General features: G+C 61.5%; 1 protein-coding gene across 1 annotated transcript; it reads right to left on the minus strand.

The window, feature by feature from the left end:
• Nucleotides 1-6188: 6188 nt before the first annotated feature.
• Nucleotides 6189-24473, minus strand: LOC309450776 (uncharacterized protein; the record flags this gene model as incomplete). Its single annotated transcript, XM_082073921.1, has 14 exons — nt 6189-6934; nt 8576-8854; nt 12444-12573; nt 13714-13797; nt 14685-14792; nt 16086-16263; nt 16695-16769; nt 17537-17653; nt 18267-18313; nt 20223-21987; nt 22507-22641; nt 23295-23430; nt 24239-24306; nt 24470-24473. The coding sequence occupies 13 exons, from the start codon at nt 24471-24473 to the stop codon at nt 8579-8581; spliced, it is 3123 nt and encodes a 1040-aa protein (XP_081930047.1). The 3' UTR covers nt 6189-6934; nt 8576-8578.
• Between the last annotated feature and the right edge of the window lie 436 nt (nt 24474-24909).

The raw sequence follows: 24909 nt of genomic DNA on the forward strand, positions 1-24909 counted from the left end.
ATTCTATGTCCCCCTCATTTAATATCCCCCCATTATTGGGGTCCCCCCATTTTGTATCCCCCCCCATTATTGGGGTCCCCTCCATTTTGGGTCCCCCCATTTCATATCCCCCCATTATTGGGGTTCCCCCCCATTTCCAGTCCCCCCCATTTCATATCCCCCCATTATTGGGGTCCCCCCCATTATTGGGGTCCCCCCCATTTATATCCCCCCTATTTTGGGGTCCCCCCCCATTTTTAGGGTCCTCCCATTCCAGTCCCCCCATTTTGGGGTCCCCCCCATTTTGGGGTCCCCCCCCGCACTCACCGCAGCCTCTGGATCAGCTCCCCTCCCCCACGGGGGGCGTGGCGTTTCTTGGCCCCTCCCCCAGGAACCCCCAAAAGCTGGAGGGGGGGAGGGGGGGGGCGGGGTGGGGGAGGGGGAGGGGGGAGGGGCTGGGGAGGAGGGGGCGGGGCGGGAGAACCTGCGGGATAATGGGGGTCAATGGACATTGGGGACAATGGGGACAATGGGGGACAATGGGGACAATGGGGGATAATGGGACATTGGGGACAATGGGGTGTCAATGGGGACAATGGGGACAATGGGGACAATGGGGGCAATGGGGACAATGGGGACAATGGGGGACAATGGGTGACAATGAGTGACAATGGGGACAATGGGGATCAATGGGGTTCAATGGGGGACAATGGGACAATGGGGTGTCAATGGGGGACAATGGGGACAATGGGGACAATGGGGACAATGGGGGACGATGGGGACAATGGGGACAATGGGGACAATGGGGGACGATGGGGGACAATGGAGTGACAATGGGGGTCAATGGGGGACAATGGAGTGACAATGGGGGATAATGGGGGATAATGGGGGATAATGGGGCAATGGGGACAATGGGGACAATGGGGACATTGGGGACAATGGGGACATTGGGGGGTCAATGGGGGGCAATGGGGGCAATGGGGGATAATGGGGGATAATGGGGGTCAATGGGACAATGGGGACAATGGGTGACAATGGAGATAATGGGGACAATGGGGACAATGGGGGACAATGGGGACATTGGGGACAATGGGGGACAATGGGGATAACGGGGATAATGGGGACAATGGGGACATTGGGGGACAATGGGGGACAATGGGGACAATGGGGACAATGGGGACAATGGGGACAATGGGGGACGAAGGGGGACAATGGAGTGACAATGGGGGTCAATGGGGGACAATGGGGACAATGGGGGTCAATGAGGGTCAATGGGTTTCAATGGGGTTCAATGGGGGACAATGGGGGTCAATGGGTGACAATGGGGGACAATGGGGTGACAATGGGGGAATGGGGACAATGGGGACATTGGGGACAATGGGACAATGGGACAATGGGGGACAATGGGGACAATGGGGATATGGGGGACAATGGGACAATGGGGGTCAATGGGGTTCACTGTGGGACAATGGGGAACAATGGGGTGTCAGTCGGTGACAATGGGGGACAATGGGGGAATGGGGACAATGGGGACATTGGGGACAATGGGACAATGGGACAATGGGGGATAATGGGGGACAATGGGGGTCAATGGGGGTCAATGGGGTTCAATGGGTGACAATGGGCAATGGGGACAATGGGGACAATGGGGACAATGGGGTCAATGAGGTCAATGGTTTCAATGGAGTCAATGGGGGACAATGGTGACAATGGGTGACAATGGGGTGACAATGGGGTTCATGGGGTTCAATGTGGGACAATGGGGACAATGGGGAATGGGGACAATGGGGACATTGGGGACAATGGGACAATGGGACAATGGGGGATAATGGGGACAATGGGGGTCAATGGGGACATTGGGGACAATGGGGACATTGGGGACAATGGGACAATGGGACAATGGGGGATAATGGGGATAATGGGGTTCAATGAGGGTCAATGGGAATCAATGGGGTTCAATGGGGGTCAATGGGTGACATTGGGTGACAATGGGTGACAATGGGGGACAATGGGGGTCAATGGGGTTCAATGGGGATCAATGGGGGTCAATGGGTTCAATGGGGGTCAATGGGTGACAATGGGTGACAATAGGGTTCAATGGGGGTCAATGGGAATCAATGGGGTTCAATGGGGGTCAATGGGTGACAATGGGTGACAATGGGTGACAATGGGGGGGTGCCACTGACCCGCAGCAGCGCCGCTGCCACCACCAGCCCCACAGAGCCATGGGGACACCTGGGGGACACACGGGGTCCCAAAGTGTCCCCACCCCCCCAATGTGTCCCCAACCCCCCCATTGTCCCAATGTCCCCACCCCCGTGTCCCCACCCTGTGCCCTTTGTCCCCAACGTGGCCCCGATGGCCCCACCCCCCACGTCCCCACCCCGTGTCCCTTGTCCCCAACCTGCCCCTTGGCCCCGATGGCCCCAATTGGCCCCAATGTCCCCACCCCCCATGTCCCCAATGTCCCCAATTGTCCCTCCAATTGTCCCCATTGGGTCCCAATGCCCCCATTGTGTCCCCAATTGTCCCCACCCCCCATGTCCCCAAATGTCCCCCCAATGCCCCCATTGTGTCCCCAATTGTCCCCACCCCCATGTCCCCAATTGTCCCCAATTGGTCCCAATGTCCCAAATTGTCCCCCAACCCCATGTCCCCCAAGTGTCCCCAATGTCCCCAATGTGTCCCTTGTCCCCCCATGTCCCCACCCCCATGTCCCCCAATTATCCCCCAATGTCCCCATTGTGTCCCATGTCCCCACCCCCATGTCCCCCAATTGTCCCCATTGTGTCTCGAATGTCCCCAATTGTCCCCAATGTGTCCCTTGTCCCCCATGGCCCCCAATTGTCCCCAATTGTCCCCAATTGTCCCACCCCCCATGTCCCCCAATTGTCCCCATTGGGTCCCCAATGTCCCCACCCCCAATGTCCCCAATTGTCCCCAATGTCCCCAATTGTCCCCAATGTGTCCCCAATGTCCCCAACACCCATGTCCCCAATTGTCCCCATTGTGTCCCCAATGTCCCTATTGGGTCCCAATGTCCCCACCCCCCATGTCCCCAATTGTCCCCAATGTGTCCCTTGATCCCCAACCCCCATGTCCCCCCATGTCCCCAACACCCCATGTCCCCCAATTGTCCCAATGTCCCCCCATGTCCCCAACCCCCATGTCCCCCAATGTCCCCAACTGTCCCCACCCCCCATGTCCCCCAATTGTCCCCAATGTCCCCAATGTGTTCCTCCCCAATGTCCCCAACCCCCATGTCCCCCAATTGTCCCTATTGGGTCCCCAATGTCCCCACCCCCATGTCCCCAATTGTCCCCAATGTGTCCCTTGATCCCCAATCCCCCATGTCCCCCAATTGTCCCCCAATTGTCCCAATGTCCCCACCCCCCATGTCCCCCAATTGTCCCCACTGTGTCCCCAATGTCCCCACCCCCATGTCCCCAATTGTCCCCACTGTGTCCCCAATGTCCCCACCCCCCATGTCCCCCAATGTCCCCATAATGTCCCCAACACCCCATGTCCCCCAAATGTCCCCAATGTCCCCACCCCCATGTGCCCCAATTGTCCCCATTGTGTCCCCAATGTGTCCCTTGATCCCCAATGTCCCCAACCCCCATGTGCCCCAATTGTCCCCATTGTGTCCCCAATTGTCCCCACTGTGTCCCCATTGTGTCCCAATGTCCCCAATGTCCCCAACCCCCATGTCCCCCAATGTCCCCAATTGTCCCCATTGGGTCCCCAATTATCCCCAATGTCCCCAATGTCCCCCATGTCCCCAACCCCCATGTCCCCCAATGTCCCCAATGTCCCCAATTGTCCCCATTGGGTCCCCAATGTCCCCCAATTATCCCCAATGTCCCCAATTGTCCCCAATGTCCCCCCATGTCCCCAACTCTGATGTCCCCCAATGTCCCCTAATTTTCCCCATAATGTCCCCAACCCCCCATGTCCCCAATTGTCCCCATTGTGTCCCAATGTCCCCACCCCCCATGTCCCCCAATTGTCCCCAATGTCCCCCATGTCCCCACCCCCCAGTGTCCCCCATTGTCCCCAATTGTCCCCACAGTGTCACCTGTGCTCTCGGGGTTCCTCTGTCCCCACAAATACGGGGGGGGCCCCTTTAAATACGGCGCCAGGGGGCGGGGCCAGGGGAGGGGATTCCCCGGTGACGTCACCGCCCTCAGTGATGTCACCGCGGACTTGGAACCCCCAACGTGGCGCTTTATTGGGGGGGGGGAGGGGGAACACCCGAACTCCTGGGTCCCTCCCCGAACTCCTGGGTCCCCCCGAACTCCTGGGTCCCTTCCCGAACTCCTGGGTCCCTTGGGGCACTCCTGGGTCCCCCCCGAACTCCTGGGTCCCCCCCAAACTCCTGTGTCCCCCCCCGAACTCCTGGGTCCCTCCCGGACTCCTGGGTCCCTCCCGAACTCCTGGGTCCCCCCGAACTCCTGGGTCCCCCCGAACTCCTGGGTCCCTCCCGAACTCCTGGGTCCCTTGGGGCACTCCTGGGTCCCTCCCCGAACTCCTGGGTCCCTCCCGAACTCCTGGGTCCCTTGGGGCACTCCTGGGTCCCCCGAACTCCTGGGTCCCTTGGGGCACTCCTGGGTCCCTCCCGAACTCCTGTGTCCCTTGGGGCACTCCTGGGTCCCCCCCGAACTCTTGGGTCCCTCCCGAACTCCTGGGTCTTTTGGGGAACTCCTGGGTCCCCCCCCGAACTCCTGGGTCCCTCCCGAACTCCTGGGTCCCTCCCGAACGCCTGGGTCCCTTGGGGCACTCCTGGGTCCCTCCCGAACTCCTGGGTCCCTCCCCGAACTCCTGGGTCCCTTGGGGCACTCCTGGGTCCCCCCCGAACTCCTGGGTCCCTTGGGGCACTCCTGGGTCCCCCCCCGAACTCCTGGGTCCCTCCCGGACTCCTGGGTCCCTCCAGTCTCTTTATTGTGGGCGGAGCTTCTGCCGCCTTTAAATTAAAATACAAAACAACCCCCAAAACCAACCGAAATTGCCCCAAAAAAACATAAAAACCCCAAAAAACCCCAAAGTGCGTAAAAAAGACCCAAAAATCTTACAAAGGGGGGGGGGGGGGGGGTGTCACCCATGGGTGCCCCTGGGTGGGTGGGGGGGCTGGTGGGGTCACCAATGGGTGGGGGGTCACCAATGGGTGAGGGTCACCCAATGGGGGTCACCCATGGGGGGGGGGGTCACCCAATGGGTGGGGGGGGCACCCATGGGTGGGGGGGTCTCAGGGTGTCCCTGTGTCACCCATGGGTGGGGGGGTCTCAGGGTGTCCCTGTGTCACCCATGGGTGCTCCCTGGTGGCATCTCCAGAGGTCCCGTGTGTCAACTCCAGTTGCTCCCAGTTGACCATTGGGTGCCCCCCATGACCATTGGGTGCTCCCCATGACCATTGGGTGCTCCCAGTTGACTCTTGGGTGCCCCCAGTTGACTTTTGGGTGCCCCCATGACCACTGGGTGCCCCCAGTTGACTGTTGGGTGCCCTCCATGACCATTGGGTGCTCCCAGTTGCCTCTTGGGTGCCCCCAGTTGACTTGGAGGCATCTCCAGAGCTTCCACATCTCATCTCCAGTTGCCCCCAGTTGACTCTTGGGTGCTCCCAGTTGACTCTTGGGTGCCCCCAGTTGACCATTGGGTGCCCCCATGACCATTGGGTGCCCCAGTTGACCATTGGGTGCTCCCCATTGACTTGGAGGCATCTCCAGAGCTTCCGCATCTCATCTCCAGTTGCCTCCAGTTGACTCTTGGGTGCTCCCAGTTGACTCTTGGGTGTCCCCCATGAACATTGGGTGCTCCCCATGACCATTGGGTGCTCCCCATGACCATTGGGTGCTCCCCATGACCATTGGGTGCTTCCAGTTGACCGCTGGGTGCTCCCCATGACCATTGGGTGCTCCCCATGACCATTGGGTGCTCCCAGTTGACTCTTGGGTGCTCCCAGTTGCCTCTTGGCTGCTCCTAGTTGACCACTTGGTGACCCCAGTTGACTCTTGGGTGCCCCCCATGACCATTGGCTGCTCCCAGTTGACTCTTGGGTGCTCCCAGTTGACCATTGGGTGCCCCCATGACCATTGGGTGCCCCAGTTGACCATTGGGTGCCTCCAGTTGACCGCTGGGTGCTCCCCATTGACTTGGAGGCATCTCCAGAGCTTCCGCATCTCATCTCCAGTTGCCTCCAGTTGACTCTTGGGTCCTCCCAGTTGACTCTTGGGTGCTCCCAGTTGACTCTTGGTGTCCCCCATGACCATTGGGTGCTCCCCATGACCACTGGGTGCTCCCCATGACCATTGGGTGCTCCCCATGACCATTGGGTGCTCCCAGTTGACTCTTGGGTGCTCCCAGTTGCCTCTTGGCTGCTCCTAGTTGACCACTTGGTGACCCCAGTTGACTCTTGGGTGCCCCCCATGACCATTGGCTGCTCCCAGTTGACTCTTGGGTGCTCCCAGTTGACCATTGGCTGCTCCCAGTTGACTCTTGGGTGCTCCCAGTTGACCATTGGCTGCTCCCAGTTGACTCTTGGGTGCTCCCAGTTGACCATTGGGTGCCCCCATGACCATTGGGTGCCCCAGTTGACCATTGGGTGCCTCCAGTTGACCGCTGGGTGCTCCCCATTGACTTGGAGGCATCTCCAGAGCTTCCACATCTCATCTCCAGTTGCCCCCAGTTGACTCTTGGGTGCTCCCAGTTGACCATTGGGTGTCCCCCATGACCATTGGGTGCCCCAGTTGACCATTGGGTGCTCCCAGTTGACCATTGGGTGTCCCCCATGACCATTGGGTGCTCCCAGTTGCCTCTTGGGTGCTCCCAGTTGCCTCTTGAGTGCTCCTCATGACCATTGGATGTCCCCAGTTGACTCTTGGGTGCCCCCAGTTGACCATCGGCTGCTCCCAGTTGACTCTTGGGTCCTCCCAGTTGCCTCTTGGGTGCTCCCAGTTGCCTGTTGAGTGCCCCCCATTGACTCTTGGGTGCCCCCCATGACCACTGGGTGCTCCCCATGACCATTGGGTGCTCCCAGTTGACCATTGAGTGCTCCCCATTGACTTGGAGGCATCACACAAGGATGTGCCCCATCCCCCAAGGACACCATCCAGCACCCAAGGGCACCCATGGGCACCCCCCAGCACCCATAGCACCCAAGGGCACCCCATAGCACCCAAGGACACCCCAGAGCACCCAAGGGCACCCCATAGCACCCAAGGGCACCCCAGAGCACCCAAGGGCACCCCATAGCACCCATAGCACCCAAGGACACCCCATAGCACCCAAGGGCACCCCATAGCACCCAAATCCACTCCGCAGCACCCAAGGGTGTCATCCAGCACCCAAGGATGCCATCCAGCACCCAAGGACACCCCATAGCACCCAAGGCCACCCAAGTCCACCCCGTAGCACCCAAGGGTGTCATCCAGCACCCAAGGCCACCCCATATCACTCAAGGACACCCCCCAGCACCCAAGGGCACCCAAGACCACCCCGTAGCACCCAAGGGCACCTTCCATCACCCAAGGATGCCATCCAGACCCCAAAGACACCTCCCAGCACCCAACCACACCCCATATCACCCATGGGTGACCCCCAGCACCCATAGCACCCATAGCACCCACGTCTCAGTTGAGGAAGCGGCGGCAGCGCTTGGCGCCGCAGTTGCAGGGCCCAAGGCCACCCCATAGCACCCAAGGCCACCCCATAGCACCCAAGGGCACCCAAGGGCGCCCCATAGCACCCAAGGACACCCCATAGCACCCAAGGGCACCCCATAGCACCCAAGGATGTCACCCAGCACCCAAGGACGTGCCCCATGACCCACAGGTGTCCCCCATCACCCAAGGACACCCCATATCAACCAAGGATGCCATCCAGCACCCAAGGGTGCCCCTCATGACCCATAGGTGTCCCCCATCACCCAAGGACACCCCATAGCACCCCATAGCACCCAAGGGTGCCATCCAGCACCCAAGGGTGCCCCTCATGACCCATAGGTGTCCCCCATCACCCAAGGACACCCCATAGCACCCAAGGCCACCCAAGGCCACCCCATAGCACCCAAGGGTGTAATCCAGCACCCAAGGGAACCATCCGTCACCCAAAGATGTCATCCATCAACCAAGGATGCCATCCAGACCCCAAGGACAACCAAAGACACCCTCCAGCACCCAAGGGCACCCAAGGCCACCCCATAGCACCCAAGGGCACCAAAGCCCACCCCATATCACCCAAGAACACCCCATAGCACCCATAGCACCCATAGCACCCAAGGGCACCCCATAGCACCCAAGGACACCCCATAGCACCCATAGCACCCACGTCTCAGTTGAGGAAGCGGCGGCAGCGCTTGGCGCCGCAGTTGCAGGGCCCAAGGACACCCCATAGCACCCCATAGCACCCAAGGGCACCCCATAGCACCCATGGGTGACCCCCCAGCACCCATAGCACCCATAGCACCCACGTCTCAGTTGAGGAAGCGGCGGCAGCGCTTGGCGCCGCAGTTGCAGGGCCCAAGGACACCCCATAGCACCCCATAGCACCCAAGGACACCCCATAGCACCCAAGGGCACCCCATAGCACCCATAGCACCCACATGTCAGTTGAGGAAGCGGCGGCAGCGCTTGGCGCCGCAGTTGCAGGGCAGCTTGGCGGGCGGCTCCTCGATGGGGAACTTGTAGTCGTAGGTGAGCTCCTCGCCGCGCAGGATGCGGCGCAGGGCGAAGATGACGATGCGCTTGTGCCCCTCCACCTGGATGACGCGCGAGTAGCAGTTGGGCTCGCACGAGTGGTTGATGAAGCGGGCGGCCGAGCCGTGCATGGTGGCGTCCACCACCTCGGCGTCGTCGATGCGGAACATGTAGCAGCCGATGCCCTGGGGGGGACGCGGGAGGTGGGGGGACACCATCAATCGGTGGGACATGGGGACACCATCAATGGATGGGGCGTCATCAATGGATGGGGCGTCATCAATGGATGGGGCGTCGTCAATGGATGGGGCATCATCAATGGTTCAGTCATGGTCAATGGACGGGGCATCATCAATGGGTGGGAGATGGTCAATGGATGGGGCATCATTAATGGTTGGGGCATCATCAATGGATGGGAGATGGTCAATGGTTGGGGCATCATCAATGGTTGGGGCGTCATCAATGGATGGGGCGCCATCAATGGTTGGGGCGTCGTCAATGGGTGGGACACCATCAATGGTTGGGGCATCATCAATCGATGGGTCATGGTCAATGGGTGGGTCATGGTCAATGGTTGGGTCATGGTCAATGGATGGGTCATGGACAATGGATGGGACGTCATCAATGGGTGGGTCATCTTCAATGGATGGGTCATGGTCAATGGATGGGACATGGGGACATCATCAATGGTTGGGACATCATCAATGGTTGGGTCATGGTCAATGGATGGGACATGGTCAATGGATGGGACACGGGGACAAGGTCAATGGATGGGACATGGTCAATGGGTGGGGACATGGGGACGTTGGGGATGGTCTAGAGATGGGGACACCATCAATGGATGGGACATGGTCAATGGGTGGGACATGGTCAATGGGTGGGTCATGGTCAATGGATGGGTCATGGTCAATGGGTGGGACATGGTCAATGGTGGGTCATGGTCAATGGATGGGTCATGGTCAATGGATGGGACATGGTCAATGGATGGGTCATGGTCAATGGATGGGACATGGTCAATGGGTGGGACATGGTCAATGGTGGGTCATGGTCAATGGATGGGACATGGTCAATGGATGGGTCATGGTCAATGGGTGGGTCATGGTCAATGGGTGGGTCATGGTCAATGGTGGGACATGGTCAATGGTGGGTCATGGTCAATGGATGGGACATGGTCAATGGATGGGTCATGGTCAATGGTGGGACTTGGTCAATGGGTGGGACATGGTCAATGGATGGGACATGGTCAATGGTGGGACATGGTCAATGGGTGGGACATGGTCAATGGGTGGGTCATGGTCAATGGGTGGGACATGGTCAATGGGTGGGTCATGGTCAATGGGTGGGACATGGTCAATGGGTGGGTCATGGTCAATGGATGGGTCATGGTCAATGGGTGGGACATGGTCAATGGGTGGGACATGGTCAATGGTTGGGGCGTCATCAATGGTTGGGGCGTCATCAATGGGTGGGACACCATCAATGGTTGGGGCATCATCAATCGATGGGTCATGGTCAATGGGTGGGTCATGGTCAATGGGTGGGTCATGGTCAATGGGTGGGTCATGGTCAATGGTTGGGTCATGGTCAATGGATGGGTCATGGTCAATGGATGGGACGTCATCAATGGGTGGGTCATCTTCAATGGATGGGTCATGGTCAATGGATGGGACATGGGGACATCATCAATGGTTGGGACATCATCAATGGTTGGGTCATGGTCAATGGATGGGACATGGTCAATGGGTGGGACATGGGGACATGGTCAATGGATGGGTCATGGTCAATGGATGGGGACATGCAGATGTTGGGGATGGTCAATGGATGGGACATGGTCAATGGGTGGGACATGGGGACACCATCAATGGATGGGGCATCATCAATGGTTGGGGCATCATCAATGGTTGGGGCGTCATCAATGGATGGGAGATGGTCAATGGATGGGGCATCATCAATGGATGGGGCGTCATCAATGGATGGGGCATCATCAATGGATGGGGCATCATCAATGGTTGGGGCGTCATCAATGGATGGGGCGTCATCAATGGTTGGGGCGTCGTCAATGGGTGGGGCGTCATCAATGGTTGGGGCGTCATCAATGGGTGGGACACCATCAATGGTTGGGGCATCATCAATCGATGGGTCATGGTCAATGGATGGGACATGGTCAATGGGTGGGACATGGTCAATGGATGGGTCATGGTCAATGGGTGGGACATGGTCAATGGGTGGGACATGGTCAATGGATGGGTCATGGTCAATGGTGGGTCATGGTCAATGGTTGGGTCATGGTCAATGGGTGGGTCATGGTCAATGGTGGGACATGGTCAATGGGTGGGAGAAGGTCAATGGGTGGGTCATGGTCAATGGGTGGGTCATGGTCAATGGGTGGGACATGGTCAATGGATGGGACATGGTCAATGGATGGGTCATGGTCAATGGATGGGACATGGTCAATGGGTGGGACATGGGGACATCATCAATGGATGGGACATGGGGACACCATCAATGGATGGGGACATGGGGACATCACCAAGAGATGGGGACACGGAGCAGCCAATGTCCTGGGGGGGCAACTGGGACACCCTGAGCTCCATAAGGTGTCCCCAAAGTGTCCCCAAGTGCCCCCAAAGTCCCCAAAGTGTCCCCAAGTTGTCCCCAAGTGCCCCTAAAGTGTCCCCAAAGTGTCCCAAATGTCCCCAAAGTGCCCATAAAGTGTCCCCAAAGTGTCCCCAAGGTGTCCCCAAGGTCCCCAAGGTGTCCCCAAGCTCCCACTTTACCACCAACCTCCTCCCAGTTGCTCATGAGGAGCCCCTGAAACGTCCCCAAAGTGTCCCCAAGTGTCCCCAAAGTGCCCCTAAAGTGTCCCCAAGGTGTCCCCGAGGTCCCCGAGGTGTCCCCATGGTCCCCAAGGTGTCCCCAATGTCCCCAAAGTGTTCCCAAGGTGTCCCCAGATGTCCCCAAAGTGTCCCCAAAGTGTCCCCAAGTGTCCCCAAGGTCCCTGAGGTGTCCCCAAGGTCCCTAAAGTGTCCCCAAATGTCCCCAAAGTGTCCCCAAGGTGTCCCCAAGGTCCCTAAAGTGTCCCTAAAGTGTCCCCAAGTGTCCCCAAGTGTCCCCAAAGTGTCCCCAAAGTGTCCCCAAGGTCCCCAAATGTTCCCAAAGTGCCCCTGAAGTGTCCCCAAAGTGTCCCCAAATGTCCCCAAAGTGCCCCTAAAGTGTCCCCAAAGTGTCCCCAAATGTCCCCAAAGTGCCCGTAAAACGTCCCCAAAGTGTCCCCAAGGTCCCCAAGGTGTCCCCAAGGTCCCTGAAGTGTCCCCAAGGTGCCCCCAAATGTCCCTAAAGTGTCCCCAAAGTGTCCCCAAGTGTCCCCAAGGTCCCCGAGGTGTCCCCAAATGTCCCCAAAGTGTCCCCAGATGTCCCCAAAGTGCCCATAAAGTGTCCCCAAAGTGCCCCTAAAGTGTCCCCAAGGTGTCCCCAAGGTCCCTGAAGTGTCCCCAAGGTGTCCCCAAGTGTCCCCAAGGTCCCCGAGGTGTCCCCAAATGTCCCCAAAGTGTCCCCAGATGTCCCCAAAGTGCCCCTAAAGTGTCCCCAAGGTGTCCCCAAGGTCCCTGAAGTGTCCCCAAAGTGTCCCCAAGTGTCCCCAAGGTCCCCGAGGTGTCCCCAAACGTCCCCAAAGTGTCCCCAGATGTCCCCAAAGTGCCCATAAAGTGTCCCCAAAGTGTCCCCAAAGTGTCCCCGAGGTGTCCCCGAGTGTCCCCGAGGTCCCCGCGGTGCCACCTTGCTGTCGTAGAACTTCTCGCGCTTGTCGGTGAGCACGGAGCGCACGACGATGCCCGAGTACTCGATGACCATCTCGCCCGCCTCGATGTTGCGCTTGCAGAACAGACCCCGGCCGTGGATGGCGGAGCTGGGGACAGGGGACAACGGGGACATTGGGGACAATGGGGACAGTGGGGGCGATGGGGACATTGGGGGCAATGGGGGCGATGGGGGCAACGGGGACATTGGGGACAACGGGGACATTGGGGACAACGGGGACAGTGGGGACAATGGGGACAGTGGGGGCAATGGGGACATTGGGGACAATGGGGACATTGGGGGCAATGGGGACATTGGGGACAACGGGGACATTGGGGGCAATGGGGACATTGGGGACAATGGGGACATTGGGGACAATGGGGACATTGGGGGCGATGGGGACATTGGGGACAACGGGGACATTGGGGACAATGGGGACATTGGGGACAATGGGGACAGTGGGGACAATGGGGACATTGGGGGCGATGGGGACATTGGGGACAACGGGGACATTGGGGACAATGGGGACATTGGTGGCAATGGGGACATTGGGGACAACGGGGACATTGGGGACAATGGGGACAGTGGGGACAATGGGGACATTGGGGGCGATGGGGACATTGGGGACAACGGGGACATTGGGGACAACGGGGGCACTGGGGACAATGGGGGCATTGGGGACAATGGGGACAATGGGGACAATGGGGGCGATGGGGACATTGGGGGCGATGGGGACATTGGGGACAATGGGGACATTGGGGACAACGGGGACATTGGGGACAATGGGGACAGTGGGGACAATGGGGACATTGGGGGCGATGGGGACATTGGGGACAACGGGGACATTGGGGACAACGGGGGCACTGGGGACAATGGGGGCATTGGGGACAATGGGGACAATGGGGACAATGGGGGCGATGGGGACATTGGGGGCGATGGGGACATTGGGGACAATGGGGGCAATGGGGACATTGGGGACATTGGGGGCAATGGGGACATTGGGGACAATGGGGACATTGGGGACAATGGGGACATTGGGGGCGATGGGACATTGGGGACAATGGGGACATTGGGGTAATGGGGACAATGGGGGCGATGGGGACATTGGGGGCGATGGGGACAATGGGGATAATGGGGACATTGGGGACAATGGGACATCATGGGGATATGGGGACAATGGGGACATTGGGAATAGGGGGATATGGGGACATGGGGACATGGGGACATGGGACACGGGTGGGTCACCCACCGGTAGACTCCGACGCTCTCTCGGTGGCTTCTCTTGAGGTGCCGGAACCGCATGGCCAGGGGCAGCTCCAGGCTGGCGGCGCGGCTGGGGGGACCCAGGCGTTCGGGAGGGACCCAGGAGTTCGGGAGGGACCCAGGAGTTCGGGGAGGGACCCAGGAGTTCGGGGAAGAACGAAAGTTCCGGGCGGAACCAAAATTCGGGGTCGCGGGGGCAGAGGGGGGGAGGTTTAGACGTGGCACCGAGGCGCCTGGGGGACCGGAAGTGATGTTGCACCGAGGCAAATGGGGGGGAAACGGCCGGTTCGAGGCTCCCGGTTGGGATTTGGGGGTTGAGGGAACATGGGAGTTCAGGGGACCCAGGAGTTCGGGAGGGACCCAGGAGTTCGGGGGGGACCCAGGAGTTCCCCAAAGGACCCAGGAGTTCGGGAAGAGACCCAGGCGTCTGGGAGGGACCCAGGAGTTCGGGAGGGACCCAGGAGTTCGGGAAGGGACCCAGGCGTTCGGGAGGGACCCAGGAGTTCGGGAAGGGACCCAGGCGTTCGGGAGGGACCCAGGAGTTCGGGAAGGGACCGAGGAGTTCGGGAGGGACCCAGGAGTTCGGGGGGGACCCAGGAGTTCGGGAGGGGACCCAGGAGTCCGGGAGGGGACCCAGGAGTCCGGGGGGGACCCAGGAGTTCGGGAGGGACCCAGGAGTTCGGGGAGGGAGCCAGGAGTTCGGGAGGGACCCAGGAGTGCAGGAGGGACCCAGGAGTTCGGGGGGGACCCAGGAGTGCAGGAGGGACCCAGGAGTGCAGGAGGGACCCAGGAGTTCGGGAAGAGACCCAGGAGTTCGGGAGGGACCCAGGCGTTCGGGAGGGGACCCAGGAGTTCGGGAGGGACCCAGGAGTCCGGGAGGGACCCAGGAGTTCGGGAGGGACCCAGGAGTGCAGGGGGGACCCAGGCGTCCGGGAGGGACCCAGGCGTCCGGCTCACCGGGGGGCCTTGAGCTGGGTGTCCTCGTCCTCGTCGTCGCGCGGCGCCCCCTGGGGCAGCGCCCGGTGCTGCGACGCCAGGAAGCTGAACATGTCGAACGTGCACTTCCTGCGGGGGAGGGGCGCGCTGAGACACCCATGGGTGCCCCCCACCCAGCGGGGACCCCCCAGCACCCATGGGTGACCCCCATGTCAATGGGTGAACCCCCAAGTCAATGGGTGAACCCCCAACCCAATGGGTGACCCCCAATCCATCGGGTGACACCCAAACCAATGGGTGACCCTATAGCACCCATAGGTGACCCCCCAACCCAATGGGTGACCCCCCAAGTCAATGGGTGACCCCCCAAGTCAATGGGTGAACCCCCAACTTATGGGTGACCCCCCAACCCAATGGGTGACCCCCAACCCAATGGGTGAATCCCCAACCCAATGGGTGACCCCCCAAGTCAATGGGTGACCCCATAGCACCCATAGGTGACCCCCAACCCAATGGGTGACCCCCCAACCCAATGGGTGACCCCATAGCACCCATAGGTGACCCCCAACCCAATGGGTGACCCCCCAAGTCAATGGGTGAACCCATAGCACCCATAGGTGACACCCACCCACCCATGGGTGCCCCATGGAGATGTCCCAGTGACCCACAGTGACCCTATGGGGGGTCCCAGTCACCCTATGGGGGTCCCAACCACCCTATGGGGGTCCCAGTCACCCTATGGGGGTCCCAATCACCCATAGTGACCCTATGGGGGGTCCCAGTCACCCTATGGGGGGGTCCCAGTCACCCATAGTGACCCTATGGGGGGTCCCAGTCACCCTATGGGGGTCCCAATCACCCATAGTGACCCTATGGGGGGTCCCAGTCACCCTATGGGGGTCCCAGTCACCCATAGTGACCCTATGGGGGGTCCCAGTCACCCTATGGGGGGGTCCCAGTCACCCTATGGGGGTTCTAGTCACCCATGGTGACCCTATGGGGGGTCCCAGTCACCCTATGGGGGTCCCAGTCACCCATAGTGACCCTATGGGGGGGTCCCAGTCACCCTATGGGGGGTCCCAGTCACCCTATGGGGGTCCCAATCACCCATAGTGACCCTATGGGGGGGTCCCAGTCACCCTATGGGGGGTCCCAGTCACCCTATGGGGGTCCCAGTCGCCCATAGTGACCCTATGGGGGGGTCCCAGTCACCCTATGGGGGTCCCAGTCGCCCATAGTGACCCTATGGGGGGGTCCCAGTCACCCTATGGGGGTCCCAGTCGCCCATAGTGACCCTATGGGGGGTCCCAGTCACCCTATGGGGGTCCCAGTCACCCATGGTGACCCTATGGGGGGTCCCAGTCACCCTATGGGGGGTCCCCCCACCCATGGGTGCCCCGGGGGGGGGGTCTGAGCACCCACCTCACGTAGAGCTCGGCCCGGGCGCACCCCGAGGGGTTTCGGGGGGTGGGGTGGGGGGGGTCCTGGCGCGGGTGGTACCGGAACTGGTAGCGGGGGCACAAACCGGCCCCCGGCAGCTGCTCCACCAGGAACACGACGGCCTCGTGCTGCACCCCCAGCCAGCGGGACCCGCTCAGCCCTGCGGGGGGACCCAGGAGTTCGGCGGGGGACCCAGGAGTTCGGGGGGGGGACCCAGGAGTTCGGGGGGGGACCCCGGAGTTCGGGGCGGAACCAAAAAGTTAGGGGCGGAACCAAAGTTCGGGGTCGCGGGGGCAGAGGGGGGGAGGTTTAGACGTGGCACCGAGGCGCCTGGGGGACCGGAAGTGATGTTGCACCGAGGCAAATGGGGGGGAAACGGCCGGTTCGAGGCTCCCAGTTGGGATTTTGGGGTTGAGGGAACATGGGAGTTCAGGGGACCCAGGAGTTCGGGAGGGACCCAGGAGTTCGGGAGGGACCCAGGCGTCCGGGAGGGACCCAGGAGTTCAGGAGGGACCCAGGCGTTCGGGAGGGGACCCAGGCGTTCGGGAGGGGACCCAGGCGTCCGGGAGGGACCCAGGCGTCCGGGCTCACCGGCGAACGAGAGGTGTCGGAGCCGCGCGTTGGCTCGAGCCTCCTGAACCTTCTCGGTGACGACGCGCCAGGCGCCTGGGGACAGGGACAGTGTCACCGTGTCCCCAATGTCCCCATGGCCCCCATTGTCCCCAATGTCCCCCCATTACCCCCAATGTCCCCAATGTCCCCACTGTCCCCATTAGCTCCACCATCCCCATTGTCCCCACCATTCTCATTGTCCCCATGTTCCCATCATCCCCCATGTCCCCTTGTCCCCCATGTCCCCATTGTCCCCATTGTCCCCATATCCTCCCATTATCCCCATGTCCCCAATATCCCCATTAACCCCATTATCCCCAATGTCCCCCTAAAGTCCCCATGTCCCCATATTCCCCCATTGTCCCCATTGTCCCCAATATCCCCATCATCCCCCATGTCCCCTTGTCCCAATGTCCCCATTATCCCCATTGTCCCCAATATCCCCATTGTCCCCCTTGTCCCCTCATTGTCCCCACTGTCCCCATCATCCCCCATGTCCCCTTGTCCCCCCATGTCCCCATATCCTCCCATTATCCCCATGTCCCCAATAGCCCCATTGTCCCCATCGTCACCATCATCCCCATTGCCCCCATTGTCCCCATTGACCCCATTGTCCCCAATGTCCCCATTGTCCCCATCGCCCCCATTGTCCCCATCGCCCCCATTGTCCCCATTGTCCCCCTCGCCCCCATTGTCCCCATTGTCCCCATCACCCCCATTGTCCCCATCACCCCCATTGTCCCCATTGTCCCCATCGCCCCCATTGTCCCCATCGCCCCCATTGTCCCCATTGTCCCCGTGTCCCCGTGTCCCCGTCCCACCCTCGATGGAGGGGGCGCTGACGCTCAGCCCGTCCTCGTTGCTGATCTCGAAGCACAACTGGGGGCGGGGGGGGGAGGGGCTGCCGGGGGGCGGGGCCTCGTCCTCCGAGCTGCCACCTGGGGGACATGGGGACAATGGGGACAATGGGGACATGGGACATGGGACATGGGGACAATGGGGACAATGGGACATGGGGACAATGGGGACAATGGGACATGGGACATGGGACATGGGGACAATGGGACATGGGACATGGGACATGGGGACAATGGGACATGGGACAGGGGGACAATGGGACAATGGGACAGGGGGACATGGGGACATGGGACAATGGGGACAATGGGGACAATGGGGACAATGGGGACAATGGGACAGGGGGACAGGGGGACAATGGGGACAATGGGGACAATGGGGACATGGGACAGGGGGACAATGGGGACAGGGGGACAATGGGGACATGGGGACAGGGGGACAATGGGGACAGGGGGACAGGGGGACAATGGGACAGGGGGACACGGGGATATGGGGACATGGGGACAGGGGGACTCTTCAGGGTCCCATCCCCAATATCCCCATTGTCCCCATTGTCCCCATTGTCGTCATTGTCCCCATTGTCCCCATTGTCCCCATTGTCCCCATTGTCGTCATTGTCCCCATTGTCCCCATTGTCCCCATTGTCCCCATAGTCCCCATTGTCCCCATTGTCCCCATTGTCCCCAATGTCCCCACCTGCGCATTCCCACGGTGGCTCCGCGGTGACGTCACTCGGGGGGGACCTGTGGGGACACGGGGGGTCAGAGGTCACGGCACCCGGAGGGGACTGGGGGAACTGGGACGGGCCCAGGGACCCGACTGGGAGTGACTGGGATGGACCCAACTGGGATGGACCCAACTGGGATGGACCCAACTGGGATGATCCCAATGACCCAACTGGGATTAACTGGGATGGACCCAACTGGGATGGACCCAACTGGGATGGACCCAACTGGGATGGACCCAACTGGGATGATCCCAATGACCCAACTGGGATGGACTGGGATGGACCCAACTGGGATGGACCCAACTGGGATGGACCCAACTGGGATGGACCCAACTGGGATGGACCCAACTGGGATAGACCCAACTGGGATGGACCCAACTGGGATTGACTGGGATGGACCCAACTGGGATGGACCCAACTGGGATGGACCCGACTGGGATGGACCCGACTGGGATGGACCCAACTGGGCTGGACCCAACTGGGAGTGACTGGGATGGACCCAACTGGGATGGACCCAACTGGGATTAACTGGGATGGACCCAACTGGGCTGGACCCAACTGGGAGTGACTGGGATGGACCCAACTGGGATGGACCCAACTGGGATGGACCCAACTGGGATGGACCCGACTGGGATGGACCCAACTGGGATGGACCCAACTGGGATGGACCCGACTGGGAAGGACCCAACTGGGATGGACCCAACTGGGATGGACCCGACTGGGAAGGACCCAACTGGGATGATCCCAATGACCCAACTGGGCTGGTCCCAGTGACCCAACTGGGATGGACCCAACTGGGATGGACCCAACTGGGATGGACCCAACTGGGATGGACCCAACTAGGCTGGTCCCAGTGACCCAACTGGGATGGACCCAACTGGGATGGACCCAACTGGGATGGACCCAACTGGGATTAATTGGGATAGACCCAACTGGGATGGACCCAACTGGGATGGACTGGGATGGACCCAACTGGGAGCAACTGGGATGGACCCAACTGGGATGGACCCAACTGGGATGGACCCAACTGGGATGGACCCAACTGGGATGGACCCAACTGGGAGCAACTGGGATGGACCCAACTGGGATGGACCCGACTGGGATGGACCCAACTGGGATTGACTGGGATGGACCCAACTGGGATGGACCCAACTGGGATGATCCCAATGACCCAACTGGGATTGACTGGGATGGACCCAACTGGGATGGACCCAACTGGGATGGACCCAACTGGGATGGACCCGACTGGGATGGACCCAACTGGGATTGACTGGGATGGACCCAACTGGGATGGACCCAACTGGGATGGACCCAACTGGGATGGACCCAATGACCCAACTGGTTTGGAACCAACTAGGATGGACCCAACTGGAGCAACTGGGATGGACCCAACTGGGATTGGCTGGGATGGACCCAACTGGGATGGACCCAACTGGGATGGACCCAACTGGGATGGACCCAACTGGGAGTGACTGGGACGGACCCAACTGGGATGGACCCAACTGGGATGGACCCAACTGGGATTGACTGGGATGGACCCAACTGGGATGGACCCAACTGGGAGTGACTGGGATGGACCCAACTGGGATTGACTGGGATGGACCCAACTGGGATGGACCCAACTGGGATGATCCCAATGACCCAACTGGGATTGACTGGGATGGACCCAACTGGGATGGACCCAACTGGGATGGACCCAACTGGGATTGACTGGGATGGACCCAACTGGGATGGACCCAACTGGGAGTGACTGGGATGGACCCAACTGGGATTGACTGGGATGGACCCAACTGGGATGGACCCAACTGGGATGATCCCAATGACCCAACTGGGATTGACTGGGATGGACCCAACTGGGCTGGTCCCAGTGACCCATCTGGGATGAACTGGGATGCTCCCAGTGACCCGAGTGGCCCGTCCCCCACCTGGTGTCCCCGTTGGTGTCACTGGTCTCGCTGGTGTCCCCGTTGGTGTCCTCGAGCCGCGGCCTCTTGGTCCCCGTCCCCAAGGTGTCCCCGGGGCGTTTGTGTCCCCAGGGGGTGACGTCATCGCGGGGGACGGTGACGTCATCGCGGGGGGCGGCGTGGCCGTTGGTGGCACCTCCATAGGTGACACTTGCGGGGCCACCGTGTCCATTGGTGACGCTTCCGGGGGTGACGTCCCCATAGGTGACACCCCCGTGGGTGGCATCTCCATAGGTGACGTTCCCATGGGTGACGTCCCTATAGGTGGCGTCTCCGTAGGTGACATTCCCATGGGTGACACTCCCATGGGTGACACTTCCAAGGCCACAACGGCCATGGGTGACATCTCCACGGGTGACGGCCCCATTGGTGACATCTCCATGGGTGACACGGCCACGGGTGACACCTCCAGGGCCACCACGGCCATTGGTGACATCTCCATAGGTGACACTTCCATAGGTGACACTTCCATAGGTGACACTTCCAGGGCCACCACGGCCATTGGTGACATCTCCATGGGTGACATCTCCAGGGCCACCACGTCCATAGGTGACAGTTCCACGGGTGACGTCCCCATTGGTGACATCTCCATGGGTGACACTTCCAGGGCCACCACGTCCATAGGTGACATGTCCATAGGTGACATCTCCATGGGTGACATCTCCAGGGCCTCCACGGCCATTGGTGACATCTCCATGGGTGACATCTACACGGGTGACATCTCCATGGGTGACATCTCCAGGGCCACCACGTCCATAGGTGACACTTCCATGGGTGACGTCCCCATTGGTGGCATCTCCATGGGTGACATCTCCAGGGCCACCACGTCCATAGGTGACACTTCCATGGGTGACGTCCCCATTGGTGGCCTCTCCATAGGTGACACTTCCATGGGTGACGTCCCCATTGGTGGCATCTCCATGGGTGACATCTCCAGGGCCACCACGTCCATAGGTGACACTTCCATGGGTGATGTCCCCATTGGTGGCATCTCCATGGGTGGCATCTCCATGGGTGACATCTCCAGGGCCACCACGGCCATAGGTGACACTTCCATGGGTGATGTCCCCATTGGTGGCATCTCCATGGGTGGCATCTCCATGGGTGACATCTCCATGGCCACCACGGCCATAGGTGACACTTCCACGGGTGACGTCCCCATTGGTGGCATCTCCATGGGTGACAGTTCCATGGGTGACGTCCCCATTGGTGGCCTCTCCATAGGTGACAGTTCCATGGGTGACATCCCCATTGGTGGCATCTCCATAGGTGACACTTCCATGGGTGACGTCCCCATTGGTGGCCTCTCCGCGGTTGACGTCCCAGCCAGGACACCCGTCCCCATTGTCCCCGTTGTCCCCATTGTCCCCATTGTCCCCAACCGTGTTCCTGAGCACGAACTCCAGGATGTCGGAGGGCAGGGGGGACCCCCCCGCTGTCCCTCGTCCCCCCCGTTGTCCCTTGTCCCCCGCGTCCCCCGCCCCGTCCAGCTGCTGGATGGGGGGGTGGGGCGGGGGGGGGAGGGGACACGGTGGCCCCCGCGGTGTCACCACGGTGCGCGGGAAGCGGGAGTAGCGCCGGGTGACGTCACCGTCGTCATCGTTGTCCCCGTCGCTGCTGTCGCCCCCCGGTGGCCGCGGGGGGGGCGGTTGGGGACAGCGGCGGGGGGAGGGGACGCGGGGTGACGCGCCCGCCGGGGGAGGGGCGGGAACTCGGGTCGCCCGCGCTCAGGATGTGACGGGACAGGGAGGGGGCGGAGCCTGAGGGGACAGAGGGGACATGGGGGTCAGCGAGGGGCCGTGTCCCCAAATCCACGTGTCCCCATGTCCCCGTTGATCCCATTGTCCCCCTGTCCCCATGTCCCCATGTCCCCATGTTCCCCTGTCCCCCTGTCCCCATGTCCCCATATCCCCATGTCCCCATATCTCCATGTCCCCCTGTCCCCGTGTCCCCATGTCCCCATATCCCCCTGTCCCCGTGTCCCCTTGTCCCCATGTCCCCATGTCCCCCTGTCCCCCTGTCCCCATGTCCCATGTCCCATGTCCCCATGTCCCCATGTCCCCCTGTCCCCATGTCCCCATGTCCCCATGTCCCCCTGTCCCCATGTCCCCCTGTCCCCCTGTCCCATGTCCCCATGTCCCCCTGTCCCCCCGTCCCCCTGTCCCCATGTCCCCCTGTCCCCCCGTCCCCCTGTCCCCATGTCCCCCTGTCCCCATTGTCCCCCTGTCCCCCTGTCCCCACTCACCGGGGGAGGGGAGGGGGCGGGACGAGCTCCCTGGTCTCCGATTGGGCGAGAAGCCGGGGGGTCCCCTGGGGCGGGGGCTGGGGGGACCCCGGGGACCCTCTGGGGGGGTGGGGGGGGACCCCGGGCTGGTGGCATCTGGGGAGACAAAGGTCAAGGGGGTCAGGGAGGGACCCAGGAGTTCGGGGAGGACCCAGGAGTGCGGAGGGGACCCAGGAGTGCCCCAAGGGACCCAGGAGTTCGGGAGGGACCCAGGAATTCAGGAGGGACCCAGGAGTTCGGGAGGGACCCAGGAGTTTGGGGCGAGACCCAGGCATTCGGGAGGGACCCAGGAGTTTGGGGGGGACCCAGGAATACCCCATGGACCCAAGAGTTCAGGAGGGACCCAGGAGTTCGGGAGGGACCCAGGAGTTCGGGAGGGGACCCAGGAGTTCGGGAGGGGACCCAGGAGTTCGGGAGGGACCCAGGAGTTCCCCAAGGGACCCAGGAGTTCGGGAGGGACCCAGGCGTCCGGGAGGGACCCAGGAATACCCCATGGACCCAAGAGTTCGGGAGGGACTGAGGAGTTGGGGAGGGACCCAGGAGTTCGGGAGGGGACCCAGGAGTTCCCCAAGGGACCCAGGAGTTCCCCAAGGGACCCAGGAGTCCGGGAGGGACCCAGGCGTCCGGGAGGGACCCGGGAGTTCGGGAGGGACCCAGGAGTTCGGGAGGGACCCAGGAGTTCCCCAAGGGACCCAGGAGTTCCCCAAGGGACCCAGGAGTTCGGGAGGGACCCCGGCGTCCGGCCGTACCGTGGGCGATGGTGCGGTTGTCCTCGGGGGGTGGGTTGGGGGGGGGTCCCCGTGCCCCCCCGGCCGCTCCAGGATGCGGCAGCGGTACCAGCAGCGGCGCCGCGCGTCCCGCGTGCTCCAGTACAGGCGCCAGCACCTGCGCACCAGTGCACACCAGTATGGACCAGTATAGACCAGTATAGACCAGTATAGACCAGTATCAACCAGTATGGGCCTGGGAGACCCCAAATCCAACCCCTGTGTCCCCCAGTTCATCCCAGTATGGACCAGTATGGACCAGGGACCCCCCCAGTGCCTCCTGAGCCCACCCCAGTGCACCCCAGTGCACCCCAGTATAAACCAGTATAGACCAGTATAGACCAGTATAGACCAGTATAGACCAGTATAACCCAGTATGGGCCTGGGAGACCCCAAACTCCAACCCCTGTCCCCCCCAGTCCCTCCCACTGACCCTCCCAGTTCCCTCCCAGTCCCTCCCATTGACCCTCCCAGTCCATCCCAGTATATCCCAGTCTATCCCAGTTCCCTCCCAGTCCATCCCCCGGTTGATCCCAGTCCCTCCCAGTCCCTCCCAGTCCCTCCCATTGACCCTCCCAGTCCCCCCCAGTCCATCCCAGTCCATCCCAGTCCATCCCAGTTCCCTCCCAGTATATCCCAGTTCCATCCCAGTCCCTCCCAGTCCCTCCCATTGACCCTCCCAGTCCCTCCCAGTTGATCCCAGTTCCCTCCCAGTTCCCTCCCAGTATATCCCAGTCCATCCCATTGACCCTCCCAGTCCATCCGAGTTACCTCCAGTCTATCCCAGTTCCCTCCCAGTCCATCCCAGTATATCCCAGTCCATCCCATTGACCCTCCCAGTCCCCCCCATTGCCCCCCCAGTATAACCAGTATAACCAGTATAACCAGTATAACCAGTATAACCAGTGCGCTCACTGGAAGCCGACGGGGAAGAGCCGCCCCCCGCTCTCCGACAGCTCCGTCAGCGCCCCCAGCGCGTCGATGCGGATGGAGCCTGAACCCCAAAACAGGGACCCCCCCGTCAGGGACCCCCCGGCACCCAGGGGTGCCCCCGACCCCCCCCCAGCACCCATGGGTGCTCCTGGGACCCCCCCCAAACCAGGGACCCCAATCAGGGACCCCAAAACAGGGACCCCCCGTCAGGGACCCCCCGGCACCCATGGGTGCCCCCGACCCCCCCCCAGCACCCATGGGTGCTCCTGGGGACCCCCCCCAAACCAGGGACCCCAATCAGGGACCCCAAAACAGGACCCCCCGTCAGGGACCCCCGGCACCCAGGGGTGCCCCCGACCCCCCCCCAGCACCCATGGGTGCTCCTGGGACCCCCCCCAAACCAGGGACCCCAATCAGGGACCCCAAAACAGGGACCCCCCGTCAGGGACCCCCCGGCACCCATGGGTGCCCCCGACCCCCCCCCAGCACCCATGGGTGCTCCTGGGACCCCCCCAAACCAGGGACCCCCCCCAAACCAGGGACCCCAATCAGGGACCCCCCAATCACGGACCCCCCAAAACAGGGACACCCCCATCAGGGACCCCCCAGCACCCATGGGTGCCCCGACCCCCCCAAACCAGGGACCCCCCCCAAACCAGGGACC

The sequence above is a fragment of the Streptopelia decaocto genome (genome assembly GCF_964273445.1).
Source record: "Streptopelia decaocto genome assembly, chromosome: 28".
NCBI classification, from domain to species: Eukaryota; Metazoa; Chordata; class Aves; order Columbiformes; family Columbidae; genus Streptopelia; species Streptopelia decaocto.